Source organism: Tauraco erythrolophus, chromosome 7 (genome assembly GCF_009769465.1).
Source record: "Tauraco erythrolophus isolate bTauEry1 chromosome 7, bTauEry1.pri, whole genome shotgun sequence".
NCBI lineage: Eukaryota > Metazoa > Chordata > Aves > Musophagiformes > Musophagidae > Tauraco > Tauraco erythrolophus.
The window spans coordinates 64522503-64545731 of record NC_141471.1 but is presented as its reverse complement, the minus strand read 5'-3'; the positions used below and the strand labels follow the sequence as shown (position 1 = coordinate 64545731).

At 55.7% G+C, this 23229-nt stretch overlaps 1 protein-coding gene across 1 annotated transcript in view; it reads left to right on the top strand.

Moving 5' to 3' along the window:
- The first annotated feature begins 7252 nt into the window (after positions 1 to 7252).
- Positions 7253 to 23229, top strand: part of NFATC1 (nuclear factor of activated T cells 1) — a 108506-nt gene continuing 92529 nt past the window's right edge. The window contains exons 1-2 of the mRNA XM_086615182.1: positions 7253 to 7385; positions 16717 to 17815. Coding sequence (XP_086471308.1) covers positions 7253 to 7385; positions 16717 to 17815 — 1232 coding nt within the window. The remainder of the gene's footprint in view (positions 7386 to 16716; positions 17816 to 23229) is intronic.

Below are 23229 nucleotides of genomic sequence, written 5' to 3'. Positions count from 1 at the left end.
GATTTGGTGTTTGCTGGAGTTTAACGAGGTCCCTGCCTCCGCATCGGAGAATGAGGTCAGTGAAAAGCACGCAAGTATTGGAGGATGGATATTAGAAGGATAAACTCGGGTTAGAGAAGAAGTGCAATAAATAGGACCGTGAGGATGGAGAGAGCCAAGACTGCCCGGTGCTCGGTGCCGGGACTCGTTCCGGTTCAGACAAATGAGGCCGAGGTTGGCGCAAGGAGCGGCGCGTCCAGCTGCGGATGACATCATGGTAGGAGGGGAGGCGGCTGATAAATTTCAGGAATGCACCAGACTACAGGAGGATTTGGAGACGCCGAGGGAACAGGCTAATACAAAGAAATTCGGTATTTACCCAACGGAAGGTTATTCATTTAGGGGGAACCAATAGCACATTTAAATGCAAGTTTAATGAACTAGAGCAGGGGGAAACTAATGAAGGAAAAGACTCGGGCTGGGGCTGAGGAGTAGTAGGGATAGCAGTAAATGATAGCGCAGCTGAGATTTTGGAAAAGAGGGGGCACGCCGCAGCCAGGGAGTCCAGGACTTCACAGAGGGGTCACTCGTTTCCTGTGGCAACCAGGGTGCTCTTGGCATTGAACTCGGAGCCCGGAAAAGGCTGGTCCCTGATTACAGAGAGGGGGGCTGCAAAGGGCACTTCACTGCTGCCGAACCTGTTCCGTTCGTCGGGACGTGGAGCCTTGGACCCAAGGGGAGCTGCTGCTGTAGCACGTGGCTTGGCGGAGACGGCGAAGGACACGTTTTGGCACCCAGGGTGCTTGGTTGTGACCAGAGCTCAGCAACACGTGCCACCTTCATAGAATCATGGAATGGTTTGGGTTGGAAGGGACCTCAAAGATCATCTAGTTCCAACCCCCTGCCATGGGCAGGGAAACCCTCCACTACACCAGGTTGCCCAAAGCCTCATCCAACCTGGCCTTGAACACTTCCAGGGATGGGGCATCTACAGCTTCTCTGGGCAACCTGTGCCAGTGCCTCACCACCCTCAGAGGGAAGAATTTCTTCCTTAGGTCTAATCTAAATCTCCCCTCTTTCAGTTTAAAGCCATTGCCCCTTGTCCTATCACTACACACCCTTGTAAAAAGTCCCTCTCCAGCTTTCCTGTAGCCCCTTTAGGTACTGGAAGGCTGCAATAAGATCACCTCGGAGCCTTCTCTTCTCCAGGCTGAACAGCCCCAACTCTCTCAGCCTGTCTCCATAGCAGAGGTGCTCCAGCCCTCGGATCATCTCCGTGGCCTCCTCTGGACCCGCTCCAGCAGCTCCATGTCCTTATTCTGTTGGGGACTCCAGAGCTGAACGCAGTATTCCAGGTGGGGTCTCAGGAGAGCGGAGCAGAGGGGCAGAATCCCCTCCCTGGACCTGCTGGCCATGCTGCTCTGGATGCAGCCCAGGACACGGTTGGCTTTTGGTGTAAATCGGATCGGTCCAGATCCTCCCAGGTCACTTCTTCCCCAAAGCCTCCAGCAGCAGCTCCGCTCCTACAGGTGAAACATAGACATCTGGAAAAAAACTGCTTTGCACTGCCTGAAAACAAAGGTGCAACATCCCCCTTCAGAGGATGGACGAGGTGACAGCCGCCGTCCCCGCAGTATGTAGGACCTGACATCTACCTCTGGTCCTGGTCCTCCGCAGACATCATAAATCTGACGTTTCCCTTCCCCTGGAGAAGGGTCTGCTCTGCTGCCAGCTTGAGTCCCTGTGCACCCAACCAGTCTTTCCTTCATTAAGTACTTTTGAGTGAGGCGAAAAACTTGTTACCAGCCTCTCTCTGTACCAGCAACTGGGGAAATCTGAAACTCACTAAATATTTCTGGAGCTAAAATACACCGTCTGGTAGGAAACTTTGTCAGTGCTCCTTTGCAAATCTGTCTGTACCTCACAAGTATAAGAATTTGCCAATTCTTTAGTAGTGTTGTACAAACAGAGCGTGCTCTTATTTTTTAACCACCCACTGTTTTGCATATTATACTGGTAGCATCCAGGAAGAAATGCAGAGTATCAGTATTTTTCTTTTAATGGTTGTTTTGTCGTGGGAAGGGAATACCTGCATCGCCGTGGTGGGACCCCATGGTCACGTAACAGAGTTGGGATTCAGCCTGGACCATCCATGGAGAGGAGATGCTGCCCACTGACCCCAGCCAGCCCCAAGGGCTCTGCCCAGAGCACACGACACTGACCTGCCCACAGTTCAGGTTTGCAGAAGGGGCAAACCCAAAAGGAGGCACAGCAGCACCAGGGCAGCGTGGATCATTACAAAATAATTATTTTTTGGAACTAACATCTCGGTTTAACTCGGTCACAGCTTTCAGAGCGTGGGTCTGGTGTGACTGGCTGATGTCTGTCTTGACTTTAAAAATTTAGTCAGGGGCTGAACGGGTGACTGGTGCTCCAAAAAGGTTTAAGGTGGTTTTCCTGCAATCCCTGGCTGCGTTCCTAAATAGTCCTGTAGAAAGAGTCCACTACATCAAAAGCCAGGTACATCAACAGAGCACTCCGCGCCGTAACGAGACCGGGTTATAAGGTAAATTTCCACATTATTCAAGCACGCAAAATTCCTCCTCTGGCATTTGTCCTGCTAAGTGCAACGCACCTTCAAAGTGGTGAAAGGATTTCTGGCAGCCTGTGAAAGAGGCTGTGTCTTTGGGGGGGAGAGGCTGAGCCCAGCCCCTGCCTTCGCGTGGGCTTCTGACTTTGGGGGGGGCTGCTGCTGCTGCTGGGGTCTGCCCCGTGCCTGGTTAGAAAGGTTCATGGATGAGTTTTCGAGATGGTGCGGTAGCGGCCACAACCACTGGCCATGTGCTCTCTCACTTTCCAGCAAGTCTCGTTACAGTTTTCAAGGCAGGGGATTAGAAGGACTTTAATTAGGGACTTGGTCAGGGAGGCTGGAGACTTATAAACCTTTTGTTACAATGAATGAAATTCTGAACAGATGCTGATGCTTTTGAAGCTGCCAAGACCCAAAAGATGGGCGTGCAGACCCTAAGGAGATGGCTGTTATTATATACATTAGATAGAAAAGGCTATACGGGTATGAGGGCAAGAAGCCCAGAACAGAACAACATCTCTCTGCCTTTTTCTGATCCGTTGAGTTATGGAATTCTGGGCAATTATTGTAAGAAAATATTTGATACTGGTAAGCACTGGGGAGAGAGGTCCCTCCTCGCCCTGCTTTCAAAACCCTTGTGTGCAGATGAAGCTGGAAGATTCTCATTTTACAGGACACGGCGCGGAGAAACAACTCGTCCCAAGTCTTGCAAGCAGGTCAGGGTGCAAGTCAGGAACAGCAGCCCTGCCTGTCCGTCGTACCGTGCTCCCAACCTGTGTCCTCTGCTGAGGTGGTAACTAAGGCATTTTGGTTAAATTAGCGGTTCTCTGAGAAATGCTGTCGCTACTGTGTACAAAGCTCCGTGCAAACCATCCCTCCTGGCCTGCTGAGGCCCAAAGAAAAGGTGAGAAAAGCAAAATGCAGGAGGGAGTAAACATGTTCACACAACTGAATGTAATGTGAAACTACACACCCTTGTCCAAAGCCCCTCTCCAGCTTTCTTCTAGCCCCTTTAGGCACTGGAAGGTGCTGGAAGGTCTCCCCAGAGCCTTCTCTTCTCCAGGCTGAACAGCCCCAACTCTCTCAGCCTGTCTAGAGGTGTTCCAGCCCCCAGATCATCTTCGTGGCCTCCTCTGGACTCACTCCAGCAGCTCCATGTCCTTACTGTGTTGGGGACCCCAGAGCTGAACGCAGTATTCCAGGTGGGGTCTCAGGAGAGCAGAGCGGAGGGGCAGAATCCCCTCCCTTGACCTGCTGCCCACGCTGCTTTTGATGCAGCCCAGGATACAGTTGGCTTTCTGGGCTGCCAGCACACGGTGCCAGCTCATGGTGAGCTTCTCATCCACCAGCACTCCCCAGTCCTTCTCCTCAGAGCTGCTCTCAATCCATTCTCCGCCCAGCCTGTACTTGTGCTTGGGATTGCCCTGACCCACGTGCAGGCCTTGTTGAACTTCATGAGGTTCTCACAGGCCAATGAAGGGACCCTCCAGTGTGTCCACAACACCACACAGCTTGGTGTCATCAACAAACTTGCTGAGGGTGCACTTGATCCCACTGTCCATGTCGCCGACAAAGATGTCCAACAGCATCAGCCCCAATGCTGACCCCTGAGGAACACCACTCGTCACTGTTCTCCACTTGGACATCGAGCTGTTGACCACAACTCTTGGAGTGCGACCATCCAGCCAATTCCTTATCCACCGAGTGGTCCTGAAGGGGGGATGAGAACAGCACAGGTGACCAAGGAGGGTTTCTTGCTGAGGTACACATCTGCTCAGCCCTGTGTATCTGGAGGAGAGGAGCCCACTGAGGTCCCACCAGCTCTGCTGAAATTTACCCACAAGGGATTAGGGCTGGTCAGCAAGGGACTGGCCTTGGGCACGGGGAGTCCCGTTTCTGGTCTCAATGCCTGAGATGCCATGTGGAGATTCCCACCCGGGGAGAAGAGGGGTGACGGGGAGCGAGGCAGGAGGAGCAGCCACCATCTCCCCGTTGCACACTGCCAACCTCTCCCTGCACGTCAGCTGCAGCGGGCAGTGCCGTCACTGCAGCCCAGGGCACTGCTTGAGATGGAGCTCAACGCAGAGGCCTTCTTCTCCCAACTTGCACCTGGGAGGTGAAGAAGTCCTACGGAAGAGCGAGCCCTGCCTCAAAAGCCAGGGAGATCCCTTTTCACGGCCCGCTTGACCCAGCACTGGAGGTCACTGTAAGTTGCTCCAAATACTCCGTGACTTTTTTTTTTTACTTTTTCCCCCCCTCCTCCTTTTTTCTTCTGTGGAAAGAGTTGTAGGTTTGCGCGTCGGAAAGTCCGAATTAATTAAGCCCAATTGTAGCCATAGCAATTAGCGGGAGGATTTACCCAGTGGATGGAGGAAAGCGAAGCCAACAGGGCAGGGGCTGCGCGCTCCTCGGCGGCAGCGCGGGAGAAAGGACTTGGCATCTGGGAAGTGGCTTTTAAAAACGGCCCGGGTGCGTTTGTTACAATAACCCACTGAAACAACAGCCGTCTAAAATAAGGTTGTTTTCTGCGCTAAGCTCCTTTTAACTTCGTTAGTCATCGCCAGCTCCCAAAATAAGCTCCGGGTAACAGTCTCTCCTAGTAGCGGCTGTAAACAAACCTGGGGAGGCGGGAGGGAGGCGCGGGGAAAAGGGAAAAGGAGCAGCGGGCGGAGGCGGAGCGGCGGCGGGCGGCCCCGGGGCGGCGGGGCCGGGAGCGGGAGCGGCGGGGCCGGGAGAAGGTGGTGGGGAGGGGGGGGGGGGGGGGGGGGCGGCCGCGGGCCCCGAGCTGCGCCGCCGTCTCCGGCTGGCGGGGTCTTGGAGCGGAGCCACGGTGGTCCCGGCAACGGCATTAAACAGGAGGAAACAGACGGGGGATTCCGTCATTTCAGCGGGGAGCGGACGGGGCGGGGGGGGGGGAGGGCGGGCAGGAAAGGAGAGTCCCACCGAGGGGAGCGCGGCTCCCGCTCGCCCCCGCTTGAGCCCCCCGGGAAGACGCCGGGATCTCCCCCCCCCCGCCGCGCAGAAGCGCGGCCGCTGCGCGCTTCTGCGCGGCGGGGGGGGGGGAACGGCGAGCTCCAGGCGTCCGCCACGTCCAGGCGACGGAGCCGTTCAGTTTTCCTTGGAAGAAAAGCGTCGCTCTTTTTGTTCTGGTTTTGGTTGGTGCCCACCCGAGGGGACGGGCGGCACCGGGTGGTGGTGGGGGGGGTGCTCCTCGCCGGGCACCCTCTGCGGGGGAGACCGTCCTCCCCCCGTGATTTAGTGGAGGAGCTCGCCCCGGAGAATCAGCCGCGGCCTCCTGCTCCCCAGGAGCAGACAGGATTTCGTTTATATTGGGTTTATTTTCAACCACATGCGGGTGTCAGGCACTAGATTTATGATTTTATTTTATTTTTTTTTTCTCTTCATACACCAGATACGCTCAAAACCACCCCAAGTCTCCGCACGCCGCCGTCCAAATCCAACAGGAAAGTATGGTCCTCCCTTGCCAGCTACGGGGGCAGAGGGAGGACGAAGGGGGAGCGCGGGGCGAGGGGAAAGGGGCTGGAAGCGGCGGGGGCGGCGCGGCCCCTCTCGGCAGCCCCCGCCCGGGCGGCTCCTGCCCGTGCCGGGAGCGTCACGGCCGCGGCGGGGGCCAGGACGGGGCATCCCGGAGGTGGGAGGTGGAAGGAGGAGTCGCTGTGGGTTGGAGACCTCTCGCCCCCACTACGGAGTGATGAGATACAACTGTGTTGCTGAGATATTTACAGAATAATAATAAATAAAATAATAATAATAAATCTAGAGCGATTGAAACCGAGTCCACCGGGTCTGGTAGTAATTTAGCAGAATGGGATTTTCCTTTCTCTCGCCTGCCAATTGATGCTCTTTTCCAAATTTCCACAGCGGGGGAAGCCTGCGATTTTTTACATAATGATTTCAGCATGCGAGACTGCCTCGCTTTTTTTTTTTTTTTCCCCCCCTCCCTCCCTGCCTGCCTTCCTCTCCCACCGTCTCCCCTCTCTCCCCTCCTTCACTTCGCGACCCCGGCGCGCCGCCCGTTCCCCCGAGGAAACCACCCCGCTCCCACAGACCGCGGGACTCCGCGGGCGGCGGCGGGGCCGGGGCTGGGCGGGCCAGGAGGCGGGCGGGCGGCGTGGCGGCCCGGGCCCGTCGGTGCCCGCCGGTGCCCGCCTCCCACTGGCAGCTCGCCGGCGGCGAGGCCGGGGCCCGGCTGACATCACGGGGCCGGGGCGGGGAGAGAGGCCGGGAGGGGAAGGGGGGGGGGGGGGGGAGGGGGGGGTTGGGGGGGGGTGTTTTCCAGCTTTAAAAAGGCGGCGCCGGGCGCGCAGCCCTGCGTCAGAGCGAGACTTCCCCGCTCCGAGCTCTCGCTCGGCCCCGTCCCCCGCCTGCGGCACCCGGCGGGCGGGCAGCGCCCGCCGCCCCGTCCCGCCGCCGCGGCGCGGGCAGTGCCTCTGAAGTCCCCACGCACACCCGCCCTCCCCTCCATGCCCCGGCCCCGGGGGGGCGGCGGCGGCGGCGGCGGCGAGCTCCTGTGCCTCCTCCGCGGGCGCGGCTACTACGCCGGGGGCGGCGCGGCCCCGGCCCCCGGGGCGTGAAGGCGGGGCGGGGGGCGCGGGGCAGGCGGCGAGGGGCCGGCAGCGGCCCCGGGGAGCGGCGCCGGGGCTCGGCCGCCCCGCCGGGTGGATGCCAAGCGCTGCCCCGCCGGTCGCAGCCGCGCCGCCGTCGCGGGACGCAGCCAGCGGGAGAGAGAGGCCGGCGGCGGCCCCGGGGAGCGGCGCCCGCCCGCTCGGCAGCACCATGAAGGCGGCGGAGGAAGGTAACGGGCGGGCGGGCGGGCGGGAGGCGGCGTCCCCCGGTGTTTCCCCGCGGCGGGCCGGAGTTTTACCGGCGGCCGCGTGCCAATAGGTGTCTCCGCCGCCTCGGCCGCGCCGTCGCTCCCGGCCGCCTCCCACCGGGCCCGGGCCGGGGCAGCGCTGCCATCGCAGGGCTGCGAAGGGGGCGCCGGGGGGTCCGGTCATGGGGGAAACGCTGCGAAGTGACTCGGGGGTTCCCTACCTCGGACGCGGTTTGATTTTGGGGGAGGTCAGAATACACCCTGTAGCTGCAGCCATCCCTCGCTCTTGGGGAAAACGAAGGAGCCTCCTGAAAAAGCGGGTCCCGGGCAGTGCCAGGAGCCGTACCGAAACAAGGCGGGCACGCCGCGGCCGGCTGCGGGGCTCCGCCGTCCTCGGTCCCCCGTACCCCCGGGGTTGCGGGCTCCCCGCCGGCCCGGCTCCGGGGGAGCGCTTGCCTCGCTACCCCAGCTCTCTGTCGCGACTTCTTTCGATACGCTGTCGCAACCCTGCTTCAAAAAGTGCGCTGAAAACACGGCGGCAAAGTTTCTAGGGAGAGAGGGAGATGGTAGGCGCGGGGCGTTGGGAAGCGCTTTGCGTGTGGCCGCTCGTCCGGACTCAACTTGGTCCTGCCAGGGGCAGCGTTTGGCCGGAGCCGGTCCCGTGCCGGTGGGGACGTTTTTCTCCCCCCGGAGCATCGTTACCCAGCAGCACCGCTCTGCCCACGGGCGAAACTTTCGCACCTCCTTTTTTTTTTTTTCCCTGGCAGCGCCTTTCGGCACCGCCGCGCCGCCTCGTCCGGGATCGGGACCCCGCAGACGGTCGCCGGGCATCACCTCCGCGCCGCGGCAGGTGCGGGGTCGCTCCCGGCTCCCCGCTGCGGGCCCGAGGGCAGCCCTCTGCCGCGTCCCGTCCCGTCCCGCCCCTCCCCGGCTGCTCCCGGGGCTCCCAAGTTTCCTTCCGATCTGGCGGTGCCGCCGCTTTGCTGCTGCTGCGGGGGCTGAATTGCCCGCGCGTCGTGGAAAGAGAAAATCGTGAAGAAGTGGGGGGGTGGCGGGGGTGGGTGGATTTGTGTCCACGTCTGCCGTGTTTATGTGCCGCAGCGTGGGACCACAGGGCTCCCTTCCGCGGGTTCGTCCCCGAAAGGCTGAACGGGCTCTCAGGACCCATCTTTTTTTTTTCTTTTTCTTTTTTTTTTCCCCCCCCAACACAGATGTTTTCACTCCAGGAGTTCATTTCAGTTGACAGGATCCTGCCAGCGCAAAAGCTGCAAGCGCGGCTGTGGCTGCGGCTGCCGCTTTTGAAGCATGCGAGCGCCTTTTTGGATGAAAGTTAATTACGTTTTATTTTAATAGCATTGGCCTGCGTGCCTTTCGCACGCTCGGACCTCCGAGGGCTGCACGCACAGCGTTTCCAGCGTTCTGGCCTTCAAGGGCACTGAATGCACTAACTTGTAAAAATTACACCCAGAGGCAGCTGACACAAAAAGCGTGCTGGAGCCTCTTGTCAAAAAAAAAAAAAAAAAAAAGAAAGAAAAAAGACACCCCCCCCTCTTTATTTCTGTGCCATTTCGGATCCTTGTGTTAAAATGCCGCCAGCGCTCCTCATCGATAGTTCTCTTCCCTGTTGATGTATTTTGTAAGGGACTGAGAAAATGAGGCCAGCCAGAAAGTGTGACCCAATCCAGGAAACACGTCAGGGAGCCCTGCGAGTCAGGATCGCTGCCTGCAAATCAAGGTGCCCCTTGATTGCCAAAATACGACAAGCAAAGAAAAAAAATACTCTTATGTCTTGCTTAGCCTGGGAAGAATCTCTCGCAAAGTGTCCCGGTGGGAGGATTCCGCTTTTTTCTTTGGGTCGTAGTGAGGTGTGGATTTTTTGCCCCGCAATACTGGTGGGCTAACGCCATGTATGAGTTAAATTCGGGCTGCGGGGCTGCAGGTGGAGCAGCCCGTCTGCGGGGTCCCTGGAACCGGCCTCTGCGGCCGGGGGAGTTGGGACAACCCAGGTCAACTACAGGGAGAGATGGGTCGGTGGGTGGGTAGCGCAGAGGCGCCTGGCAGCACGGGGATGGCCTCGCCCCGAGGCACGTTGCCCCCCTCCCGTTTATTGGCACTGTTATAAACTGGATTGGGAACGGCTCTTATTCCGTCCCGGCATGTGGCATCACTTCGGTTTTACCTTTCCATAATCCATCTTCCCTCTTTCTCCAAGGGCAGGGTGCCAATCGAAATACTTCACTGACGGCACTGAGATTTACGGTGCTGGCAAATCAAGCCGTAAATAGTTTGGGGAGAATTCACCCATCTCGCGAGGTACCAGATGCGAGAGAGGCGAAGGAGCGAGAGCGGCGGGTACCCGGGAGCTCCTCCTGGCCTCCCTCCCGGGGCTCCCCGGCAGGAGATGGGGAGCGGGGGGGTGAGCCCGGTGGAACCGGGGTCCGGCGCCGCGGGAGCTGGGGGCCAGGGCGAGGCGGCGGCGGGAGGCGCGGCAGTCGCCGCCGTCGGGGCAGAGGCTGCGGGACGTGCGCGGGTGAAGCCCGGGGCCCGTCGCCCAGGCTAGGGCGGGTCACCCCTGGCCTGCTGCGGCATCCCGGGGCGAGCACGGCCCCGGCAAGCCGGCAGCCGCCGGCGGAGGGGTTCCGCTGCTGCCGAGGCCTTTTGCACACTCGGGTGACTCAGCCCCGGCACTTCGGGGCAAGCGGCTGCGAGCGGGGGACCGAGGGCAGCCGCCCGGCGGCTACCTCACCTCCGCCCCAAAGCAGACCCCGTCCCCTCCGGGGCAAAGCCAAGCCCCTTGGCGGGGCTGCCCGCTGGCAGTACCCCGGGGCCGAGGGGTCCTGCGTGCCCTGGGGCTGCCCCGTCGGTCCCGGGGGCTGCCGGTGCCCGCCGGCCGCTGCGAGAGACGAGGCTGCAGCGCGGCTCGTCCCGACGAGGAGGGGGAAAAAGCGTACCGGGCTCGGATGGAAAAAAATGGTGTTTTCCTGGCACTTTGTAACGGAGATTTCAGCCGTAAGCCTGGAAAATGGTATTCCCTGAGTTTATATGGGAATACCATTTCCATAAGCGCTTTAACAAACCATCCCTTTTTGAAATCCGGCCTGAAGCTCAGGGAGATGAGGCGTCGAGGCGAGCCGAGCTGCTGGGGCGGGGAGCTCCTTCGCCTGGCAGGGACTTTCAAACGGGACGGCATAATCTGACAAAAGCACGTTTCTAAACAGAAAAAGGCTCTAATTTATTTTTTCCGTGACTGAGTTTTCACCCGTACAAGCGGGAAGGGCGGCCAGGCCGGGGAGCGCTGTGCTTGCCCGGCCACCCCGCCGGCTCGCCCGGTCACCGGGCCCCCCCCCCCGGTGCGCGGCCTCGGCCCGGGGACGTTTCCTTCCCCGGCGCACGGGAGGCAGCCGGTAACGTTACGAGTCCCGCTTTAAACGCGCTTTTATAGCAGTTGGCACTAGTGGGTGCTGCAACTAAGTAAAATAAATAATAAATAGAAGCGAAGCCTCCCCGGAGCTCAGCCGCGGCGCGGTGGGGACCCTCGAAGGAAGCCTCGGCAGCCCTCGGCGAAGAGAGGGACACACCGGTGTCCCGGCCGGGCGGGCTGAGCCGCCCCCCCCCCCCCCCCCCCCCCCCCCCCCCCCCCCGCCCGCCGCCCCCCGGCCGAGGGCGGAAAGCGCCGCTCCTGCCCCGCTCCGTTTGGCGGGAGTTAGTTACCGGCGGGTGAACTCCCGCTGCCTGGCTACCCCCCGCCTCCCCATCCCGCCCCCTGGGAGCTGGGGGTCTGGGGTCCCTCCAGCTGCCGGGAATAGGGGGGAGGGGCAAGCTGCGTCGTCGGACGGGCTCCCCGCGGCGCGCAGTGCCCCGAGGGGGGGGTGGGGAGGGGGAGGGGGGCCGGGCACCGCGGTTGTTTGCATCGACCCGGAAACATCAACAGCGGCGGGGAGGGCGGATCGGAGGCGGCGGCGAGATAGGCCGCCCGTCGGGGCCGGGGTCACGTTACCGCCCGCCGCCGCCGCCGCCGTCCTGCGCCTCGGCGGGGGTCTGCGCGCAGCCCGCCGCCCCCGGGGAGCGCGGCCCGGCCCGGCCCGGCGGCAGCAGGTGTCCGGGCGCGACGGGGCGGGCCGGGGGTCGCCATGACGGGCGTGGAGGCCGAGCAGGAGTTTGACTTCGATTTCCTCTTCGAGTTCAAGCACAGCGATGAGGGCGGAGGTGGGTGGCGGCGCGGCCGGAGGGATGCCGCGGGGAGCCCTTCCCTGCGCAGCCCGGTTCGGGAGCCGGGGGAAGTTTGGTTTTGTTGTTTTTTTTTTGTGTTTCGGGAGCGCGGCGAGGGGGGCAGCGGGGCGGAGGAGCCCGCGGTCCCGCCGGGGAAGCGGCGGCCGGGAGCGCGCTCCCGCGCGGTGCCCTTGGCAGCAGCCGGACGAGCCCGCGCAAGGAGGCGGCTCGGGAAGCAGCCGGTGCCGCCTGGTTTTTGAAACTTCGGGCTTGTTTCAGCTCTTCACGCCCCCGCGTTGCCCCCGTGTGCCCGCAGCCCGGGAGCGACCGGGCTGTCCCCGCAGCGTGCCCGGTGCTGGCGGGGGGCGACCCCCGAGCACAGCCCTCAGCGCCCCCAAAGCCCCCGGGAGGGGGGAACTGGGTCCTGCGCCCGTTGCAGAGATGGGCCAGTTCAAAACCCACTTCTGCCCCGCTCCCCGCGAGCTGGGGCTGGTGGGGCTCGGGGTTTAGCTTGAAGGTCATCCGTAAATAAAAATAACGGGCCTGAATTTGTCACGGGTCACTCCGTTCCCAACTCCGGTGTCTCGGTCCAGCTGCCTTTTTTTTTTCTTTTTTTTTTTTTTTTTTTTTCCCCCACGACTTTTAACAATACTGGAGGTGGAAACGAGGTGAACGAGTCTGGGATTGACATAGAGAGAAAGTTGTTCCCTGCTATGAGGTTGAATGCTCTGGTGGTAGCTGGTCGCCATAAAAAACTCTCCTAGACATAGGTGATGTAGTGCAGCCTCTGAGTAAGGTTTTCTCTCTGTCTGGGCTTCATCTTTTTGCCTTTAAGTGGAAGCAGGTTCCCAAATCCTTGCCTGCGTATCGCAGCCTGCCAGGGTGCAGGTGAAGGTGTAGCATCCCCCTTCCCAGTGCTCCCCAATTGCCCAGCGCCCTGGCACACTATCAGTGTCCAAGTAGTTGTTGGGAGCTCCTCAGTTTTTAGAAAAATGTGGGTTTAAGAGTTTCACACCAAGAGTGTCCTACTAATTAGACACCTGGAAAGTGGAGGGGCCTAAGCAAATTAAGTGCCAAAGTCCTCGTGAGGACGTGGCTTCATCGTTAGGGATGTAAAATAGCCCTCACCGTGCCTGAAGCCCCCCCTGAGCTGCAGGTGTTCAGCATTCCTGTTTAAAGAGTGTAAATAAAAACTGAGGGTGCCCAGTGCCTTGCAGGATCAGCCCATTAACGACAGAAAGGAATAAAACCTCTGCTCTGTGAAATTAGCTAGAGGGAAAAAAAAAAACCCAAACCCAATCTGCATTTTTTATGTGGTCTCAAAGTGAAATGCAATATGTGAAGATGTGCTTACAAGTCAAGGGGTCCAGTTTCTTGTCCTGGTTATACTTAATGGGAGCGTGGATTTGTTGGAGCAGAGCTGTTGCAGACCTGTGCTCGTCTCTCTCGTACTGGGGTTTGGCTCAAGATATTAAAACAGACTATTGGAAGTATCTTGGTAGTAAGTGTGCTGGTCCTGGGGCCTCTGTGGGTGATGGTTGTGACTGGGATTTGTGTTACAGCGTTACCTTCCTTTCGTCCCTGTCGGTGCTGTCAAAATAACCGTGCACAGCTGCGTTACGGGATGCAAATCCATGCCGTTGTAGCCACCTCCGTCTCCCATCCCTCCAGACTGGCCTTTTATTTCCACGTCTCTCATTCACCCTGGTGAGGAAGACATTGGCACCTTACAAATGCTGGCTGTGTTATGTGCATTTGATGAATTTTGTGAATTTGGAAGTTGTGGAGAAGAGTGGTGCTTTTTCAGAAATTGTAGGTGGTGGGGTTTAGCTCACAAACCAAGGACTTGGTCCTGTTCTGGCTTTTGGGCTTTTATATTTGGTAAGTTTGAGATACCTGAATATATTTGGAAGGCTTCGGATCGTGTTTCACTTGTTTTTGAGTACTATTGTGTGAGAAGTTGTATGATGTGTTATTTTTCTTGGCTCTTTAAAAGCTGACTTTTCAAAAATACACATAATAGTTCTAAAAGAGGCTGTTCCTTGCCATGTGCTTTAGGGGAACTTGTTGCTTAGAGCACTCGAGGCCGTCTTTTAATTATTTTATTTTTTTTTAAATGGATTCCAAAGGCTGATCTGAGCCTGTTTGGCCTGGGCTGCAGATCTTCAGCAGACTTCAGCGTTTGAATTTCACTCTGGTCGTGCAATTAGATTTTACGAGAACTGCTGGGTTCGCAGTACTTTCCATGCAGGTAATGATTATCCCTGCTATTTTGTTTGTTTAGCTATTTATTAATATTTTTATAAATATAATTACTTATTATTTATTTTATTATTTTTGATACTGTATTATTATTTAATAAAAGCTGTAAAGGCACTGATTCTGTGCTCAGCAGGTGCTGGTGTTGCACCCTGTCTGCAGAGCTTGCCTGGTGGGTGCAGAGCCAGGGCAGCCCACAGAACCCGCGCTCCCCTGCCCGGGGTGTCCGGCTGCATGGTGGTGGTGGTGACCGGCTGGAGGTGACACCAGGCTGTGCCATGTCACCAGCACCGTCCACCTACACACCGGGCCAGGAGGCTGTGGAATGGCCCGTGGGGCGTACGTGGCAGAAGAGCCCAGCCGGTGTCGCGGCGGCAGTGCGGTGCCTGGGACATCACCGTCCTCTGGAGCTGGAGGAAGCGGTCAAGGGGTTGAAGCTGCCTTGAAGGTGCTGCTTAGACTCTTCTCTGAGCTAATATCTGAAATGGAGAAGGTCTTACCACTCTTGTACCACTTTGTTGTTTTTTTTTCCCCATGAAGAGTGAGAGGGAAGTGGTGGTGGTTGTGGTGGCACTGCATGGTTTGGCCGTGGGGCAGGGCAGCGCAGCAGCAAAAGGGGACTAATTTTGGACAGAGAGGCCTTTCATCCCCCAGGCAGATCTGCACCTCGCTGTGACTACTGCAGTCAGATTATCCTTACTCCTCATCCTTAACTCTTCCTCCGTAGTTCCTGCCTGCCTTGTTTGAATAGAGTGTGACGCCACGGCGTGTTTTGAATACTCCGGTTTTATTAGTGGCACGCTCCGGTGTCACTTACTGGCCCTTCCTCCGTAAACGGATGGTCTCCAAAGGCAGATGACGGAGTGAGTTCAAAAGAGGTTGTGGCTCATCATTCCCGTTCCCTGCCGTGACATCCCTCGGCCGAAACGTCGCGGAGCTGCCGTGTAACTGCTCCAGCGCCTTCATTTTTCCTAAGAGCCCTTTGCCTTGGAGTGGTTGCCAGCGAGAAAGGCGAGCGCGGCATCGCCGGAGGGTGACACCAGAGCTGATAAACAAAAGAAAGAGAACAGCCACCTGCGCTGGCGTTACTGGCTCGGAGGCTCGTTTTTGCCTCTGCGGTGCTCCCAGGGAGTGGGTCCCATTGGGAATAACAGCTCCAGTAATTAACACAGCTTTGCTGTATCTCCCTAGGGAAGGTGGGCAAGGGTGACCACCAAGGGAGCTTGCCTCCTGGGGGGGAAGGGGACAAGCTCCCCGTGTGGGCCAGCCGTGGCCAGAGGGATGCAGGAAAGTGCTGCTACTGTGATAAACCTCAGGGCAGGCTGATGCACTGCAAGCAGAGCTTGGGGCACCGTTCCCAACCTGCTGAGAGGAACCTGGAGAACATCGTTACCCAGACTTAAAGTTCAGCAGCTGTTGTCCCCAATAGAAAGGTTTTGCTGTCTGCTCCCAGTAAGGCAAGAGGTACTGGCAGTAGGGGCTCTGGCAGTGTGCTGGTGATGGAGAGCCTCCCTGTATCAGAAAGCGCAGGGTAGGTGACTCTTGATCCCACTGCTGCTCTGAGCACCGTGGGCACATTGCCATGACTCCCGATCCCACCACTGCTTCGAACACCACGGGCACATTGCCATGACTCCTGATCCCACCACTGCTCCGAGCACCACGGGCACATTGCCATGACTCCCGATCCCACCACTGCTCCGAGCACCACGGGCACATTGCCATGACTCCCGATCCCACCACTGCTCTGAGCACCATGGGCACATTGCCCTTGGTTGAGGGCTGCCCATCTCCCCACATGTGGCCCACCAGTGTCTCCAGATGGCAAAGGGAGATGCATACACAGCCCTGGGATGGGAGAACAGAGCTGGAAGAGTCCCTTCAGCAGGCCAACGGTGAGGCAAGACAGGGATGGTCTCCTGCCGACCAGCTTTGGAATGCCGGTCCTCGTAGCGCAGCAGGGATGGAGGCAGGTGATGGGCTCCGCTCCCTGTGCTGGGTCCAGGAGCCCATCGGCACAAGACCGTGATGGGATCTGTCAACGTTCCCTGTTTTCCACGCCGGCTGTGCGACTCTGCTATGGCTTTTGTAGACCCGGAGCTGTTAAATGGTCAGACCGTTGGCCAAGAGCGTGCTGCTGGCAGCACTTGACGTCGCGCGTGCGATTACGAGCAATTTCAGTGGAATTTCAGCTGTCAGGGAGTAGTGAGACATCCGTGTTTATCCTTCACCTGGCCTCTGCCAGTTGGGCTGGAGGATAAGTGGTCCCAGAACCCAGAGCAGATCAATAGATTCGTCTTGTTCCAAAATACGAGTTAACTGGAACCAGTTGGAAACTTGCTGTAATGGAAATTTCGATTGTGTATAATTTTTTTAACAGAATGCAGTCGATCATGTTCTTCGCTTTAGTCTGCCTCCGCTTTTGTGTTGTTTTTTTTTTTGTCCTGTGTTTTTTCTGTATTCCAACTTTTTGGGGAGGGAATTAGGCTCGCTTACGTAAAAGCACGTCTCTTGAGCAGCGCTGCGGTCTCTGTGTGCTGAAGCAATGTTCTTTGAAGACTTGAGTTTTTGCTCTGAAGGTTCACGTAGGAGGAGTGTCCTCGAGACAAGCTCAGTCCGTGTACATCCCACTCCCAGGGTAGCTTGTCTCGTGCTGTTCCATTAGTGGCATTTTCAAGGATGCAGCTTCTCCCCAAGTGTGGCACCCCTGTGGGCTGGGTTGTTAAGGAGAGCTGTGCTTCTGTGTCGTGCCACGTCCCTCCGCTCCGGCTGGGAATGTTACTAAGCGAGTGTGTTTGTGCAGCACCTCATATCGTTCTTGTTTGTTTGTTTCTTTGTTTTCCAGAACACTATAATTACACATCTTCAAGCGTAAATGCTGGCTTGCCTCTAAACGTGGCCCATTCCTCATTGTCAACTCCATGTCACGGCCTTCAGACATCAAATCCCGTCATTTCTGTTGTCCCATCGACAAACCATCCTTCTGGATATGGAGGACACATCGACAGTGGGGCCTCCGAGTATTACCTGCCACCAAACATCAGACCTAATGGAGCTCCAGCGCTGGAGAGTCCTAGAATTGAGATCACTTCTTACATGGGACTTCACCATAACAACAACCAGTTTTTCCACGATGAGGTTGAGGAGGCCATCCCAAACGCCAAGCGGTCGCCTTCCACGGCCACTCTGAACTTACCAAACCTCGAGGCGTACAGAGACCCGTCCTGCCTGAGTCCAGCGAGTAGCTTGTCTTCCAGAAGCTGCAACTCCGAAGCGTCTTCCTACGAGTCCAACTACTCGTATCCGTACACTTCACCCCAGACCTCTCCGTGGCAGTCCCCATGTGTCTCTCCGAAGACCACCGACACAGAGGAGGGCTACCAGCGCAGCATGGTGGCCTGCACTTTGCTCAGTTCCCCGAGGCATTCTCCGTCGACGTCTCCCAGGACGAGCATCACGGAGGAGAACTGGCTGGGGGCTCGCAACTCCAGGCCTCCGTCTCCCTGCAACAAGAGAAAGTACAACCTCAACGGCCGGCAGACCTCCTACTCCCCACACCACTCCCCCACGCCTTCTCCGCAAAACTCGCCGCGCGTGAGCGTCACGGATGAGACGTGGCTGGGGAACACCAACCAGTACACCAGCTCCGCCATCGTCGCCGCCATCAACGCCCTCACCACCGACAGCACCATAGATATGAACGACGGGATTCCCATCAAGTCGCGGAAGACCGCCATTGACCACACGCCGTCCATGACTCTCAAAACTGAACCGGCGGGCGAGGATCACGGGACCATATCGCCGACTGCCGATTTGTCACCGGAAGACTTCTCCGGCTTTCAGCACATCAGGAAAGGAAACTTCTGCGAGCAGTACCTGTCCGTGCCGCAGCATCCCTACCAATGGGCCAAACCAAAGTCTCTGTCTCCAACGTCCTACATGAGGTAAGGAACCCCAAGAGGGCAATCGTGATGGTATCTTCATAGCATGCCTTTTTTTCCTCTTCGTGTCTCTGCTTCCTGCCCAATCTGCCCATCCACTCCTTCCACGTAGCCGCATCTCGTGACGCTGCCTGTGCTGTTGGTGTGATGTGACCACAAGTAAAACCTTGAAGGGTTAAAGAGGCTGTTGTAGGAGCTGGCCATGCATGGGTTGTAACTGGTTATCTGCTTCCCAGGGAACGAGCTCCAGCCGGGGCAGTCTGGAAATGGGATATTCAGAAGCTTGTCAGGCAGCAGGACAATTTGGTGCCATCAGACCTGTGGCTTGTGGCTTGACTTCAGTAGTTCATGGTGTCTTAGTGTGATTTTATTGCAGGACAAGGAGATGGTCTCATTGTTGTGGCTGCTGTCACAGGGACTTTCACACTTACGCTTTATAGGCAGCGGATACAAACAGAATAGGAATATGGTTCTTCTGTGCATCATTTCAGCTTTTACTCCACTTCTTCTGAAAGCTGCTGATCAGTCTTTTTTTCCTACCGGTGTTGGACAGTGATTTTCTTTTTTCCCTCTTCCCCGCTATTTTTATGTTTAAAGAAGAAAACCTTATTTGTCAGCTGATGATACTCAATATACAGGTCACATTTATTTATCCCAAGTGGAAGCACCACTGAGTCGCCAGAATTTGAGTAACATCCGTTGCTTTCTCTTCCTCAGTCATGGTCTTTAGTTTGATGTCTTCTGAAGGTTGTGTACGCAGAAGCATGTGGTGCAGGAAAAGAGTTTGCTTTCCAAAAGTTTGCAGGCTGTTCCCAGTCCCTGGTGGTGATGGCCACCCCTTCTCCTCTTCCTCCCCAGGCACACCTGGCTTCTTGCTTTTGACAGCAAAGCTGTCTTTCTCAAAACAGAAGCAGGCAGGTAGCTGAAAAGTTTTAATTAGGGATACTTTCCCTGGCTCTCAACCTTGCCACTCTCACTTTTCTCCAGCCAGCACCTCTCTGTCTCCCAAAACTGAGATTGAGCGGTCCGCGGCCCTTTTGTGTTGCAGTGTGTAGTGCTGTGGTCCCCTTCCTCATTGTTCTCCTCCTCCTCCTCTTCCTCCTCCTCTTCCTCCCCATGTTGCCTGAGTGCCTGGCGGGACTCTAGCTCAATTCAGCGCTGGGAATCGCAGCAACCCCTTTGATCCCGACCGAGCCATCCGGAGCGGGCACGCGCGCCCATCGGCGCTTTGCCGGAGCCCGTCGGGAGGCACCCGGCGTGCCCGCGCGCGGACACAAACAAGAAAGGTGAAGCGTACAAAACAGAGCCCTGCTACCTTGTGGATTTAACATTTTTTTCCACTGTTTTGGTCTTGTATAAAATCTGTTTCCTGGTTCGCAATCTGTTTCCATGTGATCTCATTAACTCCGGCTCTAGGGCAGTTGGAAGTTACCGTCGAAATGTGATTTTTAAGGTATTTATACCAATCAGATACGCTGACCGGGCTTCCTTCCACCAAAAATACCTCTCGTTTTATGTATATGAAAGCACGGGGCAACCGAGCGCGGACGTCAACAAGATCACAGCCTACGCAACAGAAACGATGTTATTTTAAATCTTTCCAAAAAAATTAGTCAAGAATTTGTCACAACAGAGCTCAATTTTTTTTTTTTTTTTTTTTTTCCTGTTATGTTACACATCTGTTCTATTTCAAACGTGAGGGCTGGAGGGGTGGGTTCCAACAAACAACTCGGGCTCCAAAAATCTGCCCATTTGTAATGATTTTGAGATAACCAGATCTGATCACCTCCTCTGTCTCTTCCTGAATCCGCGGTACAATTTTCATCAAAGCCAGCGTGCCTTGGAAAATCACCGACGCCTTTCCCTCCCGCTCGTGCATTCCCATCTCTTTGGGGACAGGAGGGAGCAGGCTCAGGCAGAGTGTTGGCCGGGTGCTGTCTCCCAGCTGGAATACTGCGTTCAGCTCTGGGGTGCCCAGCACAAGAAGGACATGGAGCTGCTGGAGAGGGTCCAGAGGAGGCCACAGAGATGATCCGAGGGCTGGAGCACCTCTGCTATGGAGACAGGCTGAGAGAGTTGGGGCTGTTCAGCCTGGAGAAGAGAAGGCTCCGGGGTGATCTTATTGCAGCCTTCCAGTACTTAAAGGGGGCCTACAGGAAAGCTGGAGAGGGACTTTGGACAAGGGCATGTAGTGATAGGACATGGGGTGATGGCTTTAAACTGAAAGAGGGGAGATTTCCATTAGATCTAAGGAAGAAATTTTTCCTCTGAGGGTGGTGAGGCACTGGAACAGGTTGCCCAGAGAAGCTGTGGCTGCCCCATCCCTGGAAGTGTTCAAGGCCAGGTTGGATGGGGCTTTGGGCAACCTGGTGTAGTGGAGGGTGTCCCTGCCCATGGCAGGGGGGTTGGAACGAGATGATCTTTGAGGTCCCTTCCAACCCAACCATGTGATGGTTCTTTCCTGGGGTTTTATAGCAGGCATCAGTCTAAAAAGGAAACTGCTTTTTTGTGTTATTCCTAAAATGGGTGATGTTGTTCGTTTGCCGTAATTAAAGCTCAATACACTTCAGGCTTTTCAAGTCCTGGAGCAGGAGAATAGTAAGAGTGTAATAATGCGTGCCTTAACAGAAACTCAGTCTTTCCGTGCCTCGTGCTTCTCGTGTTTGTCCATGAGGACCATGAGCTCGGGGCTCAACCCGGTCCCCAGGCTGTGGGCTCTGCGGAGCAGATTTGGGCTCGCAGATCCAAGATCTTCTTTCTTTCAGTGGTTGTGCATTGTGCTGTCACACTTGAACGCGAGCAGTTTCCGTCTGTAGTCCTTCTTTTATAGTTAATGTAGCAAATGGTTTTAAAAAGCAGCGCTGTGCGGGTCAGTTACTGTGGGAGCGGGTGATGCTCCGTGTTTCTCAAGCCCTCGCTGTCTCCGTTGTGTCCCTTTCCGTGCCATTTCTCCATCGTGCTGTGTGATGCAGAATCTGTCACGGGTGAAAATGTCAAAGCCAGAATGGAAGCGCAGGGCTGGACTTCTGCCCTTGGGTGTGCGGGCAGTGTTAGTGACTATTTCCAAAACTAAAATCCCATTTCTGTTTTTTACCCACTCATTAGCATAGAATCATAGAGTCATAGAATGGTTAGGGCTGGAAGGGACCTTCAAAGGTCATCTAGTCCAACCCCCCTGCAAGGAACAGGGATATCTCCAACTAGATCAGGTTGCTCAGGGCCTCGTCCAACCTGGCCTTGAACGTCTTCAGGGATGGAGCATCCACCACCTCTCTGGGCAACCTGTTCCAGTGTTCTACAGCTCTTATGGTAAAAAATTTTTTCCTAATATCCAATCTGAATCTACCTCCCTCTATTTTAAAAGAGCATGTCCCAAACCGTCCTGTATTGCGACAAAAAGTACAGACGCACGGGGAAGTGCTGGATTTCGGAGTATCTTACATTTTTTTTAATGACTACCTCTTTAGCTGCTGTACTTGACTGAACACAACCTGAAATTTCCTAGAGAGTTTCCTACTCGTTGGAAAGTAGCGCATCGTAGTTATTTCAGGTGTCATCAGTGTCATCCCAGAAGCGCGTTGGCCTGCAACGCTTGAGTTTTCCTTCAACGTAGTGGGTTTTGGGGGGAGGGAGAAGAGAGATGGTTGAGTTTCTTGGTCAGGCGTATGGCATGTATGAGGTCTACCACACCAAAAGGAGCTTCCAGGAATAGCCATCCAGTTCCAGGTGGCTTCTAAAAGCTCCCTGCTGTATTTTCTTGTACGGTTTATTTTTTTTCTAACTATTGAAAGCCACGTTTTCTTCAGCTGCAGTCTCTTTTCCAGCCTCAAAAATATACATGTATGTTCTTGACCTCACAGACACGAGGTCGTGTAGTTTTACATACGGAGGCTGTAGTTTGCACCCGGATAATGTATGGCTGGATTCCTGTCTACCAGTTGCAAAAGCACATTTGGCTTTCATCTGCGTCCGTGGGCTTGCGTATTTTTTGGATTCCACTTTTGTGACTGTGACAGTATTAAACTCAAGCGTGCGAAAAGAATTCATTGATGCCCCACACCGTATGATTTCCTCAAAAGTTGTAGTTTTAAAATGTTTTGTATTTTTTCCTTCTTTCTTTTCATTTAGGGACCTTTCAGATGCTCTTGATGCTCTTTTTTTTTTAATTATTTTTTTTTATTTAAATAGATTTTTTGTTCCAGATCGTGAGATAGAGGACAAACTTACTTGGGAGAAGTTGAGTTTCTCAAGAAATTGAGGTTTTCTGAAGGTGGAAAAGGGCACCAGGTATCTTAAGACGAGGTAGTCACCAATGCATGAGCACTGGATTTGCTGACCTGCAAACTTGTGTGTTTATGGCGAGCAAGAGGAAGTTCCTCAGACAAAGCAAAGTGAAAGGGGGACTTGTGTGTCGGTGACCGTCTCCTGGGACTCATTAGTACTAATTGAGGGGCGGGTAGAGTGGACAAGGAAGAGCCCGTAATGCCTCTAACTTTATTCTCTCTCCTGCTATGCTCTTGCTGGATGAGGACGTTTAGATGCTTCAAGAAGTTCGGTTTGCCACCACGTAGCGGCGGCTTTTGATTACGTTTTTTAAACTGAAAGAGGGCAGATTTAGGTTAGATATAAGAAAGAAATTCTTTACATTGAGGGTGGTGTGGTACTGGAACAGGTTGCCCAGAGAAGCTGTGGCTGCCCCATCCCTGGAAGTGTTCAAGGCCAGGTTGGATGAGGCTTTGGGCAACCTGGTGTAGTGGAGGGTGAGGGGGGTTGGAACTAGATGATCTTTGAGATCCCTTCCAACCCAAACCATTCTATGATTCTATGATTCTATGTTGGGTTGCTGTACCATAAGGCTGAAGATTGCTTGGAAGCCTGTCTCAGTAAACTGATTTTTTGTTTGTTTGCTTTTTTTTTTTTTTTGATTTAATCCTCCCCACGCTTTCTCCTGTCTGTTTTTTCAGTTCATTCAAACGCCCCTGGGAGCATCTTATTAATGGCCCTTCCTTCACCAGCTCCTTTTAGCACCGCGGGATTCCAAATCCAGCACGAGCAGAGGTGCAATGCCAGCCACGTGTCACCTCCGCTCCCGCAATAGTTTTCTTGTTATTTTCCTAAGCCAACAAATGCAAAATTTCCCGGTGTCTGAATGTGAAATTCTGGGATGCTAATGTTAAGTATTTTCTGGGAGCATGATGATGGCTTGCGTTTTCAGGCTCCGGCGCGAGGAATTCCAGCGCGCCGCATGCACTCCGTGGAGGAGCTACTGGCTCGGCGTGCCAGCGAAACACAGCCAAGCCTGGGGTGGGTTGCAGCATCTATTTTAGCAGCTCGCAGCCAGATTGCTCAATTGTCAGACAGGAAATTAAAACAACAAAAAAAAAAAAAATAGGGAGAAAAATCTCCCCACGTTAACT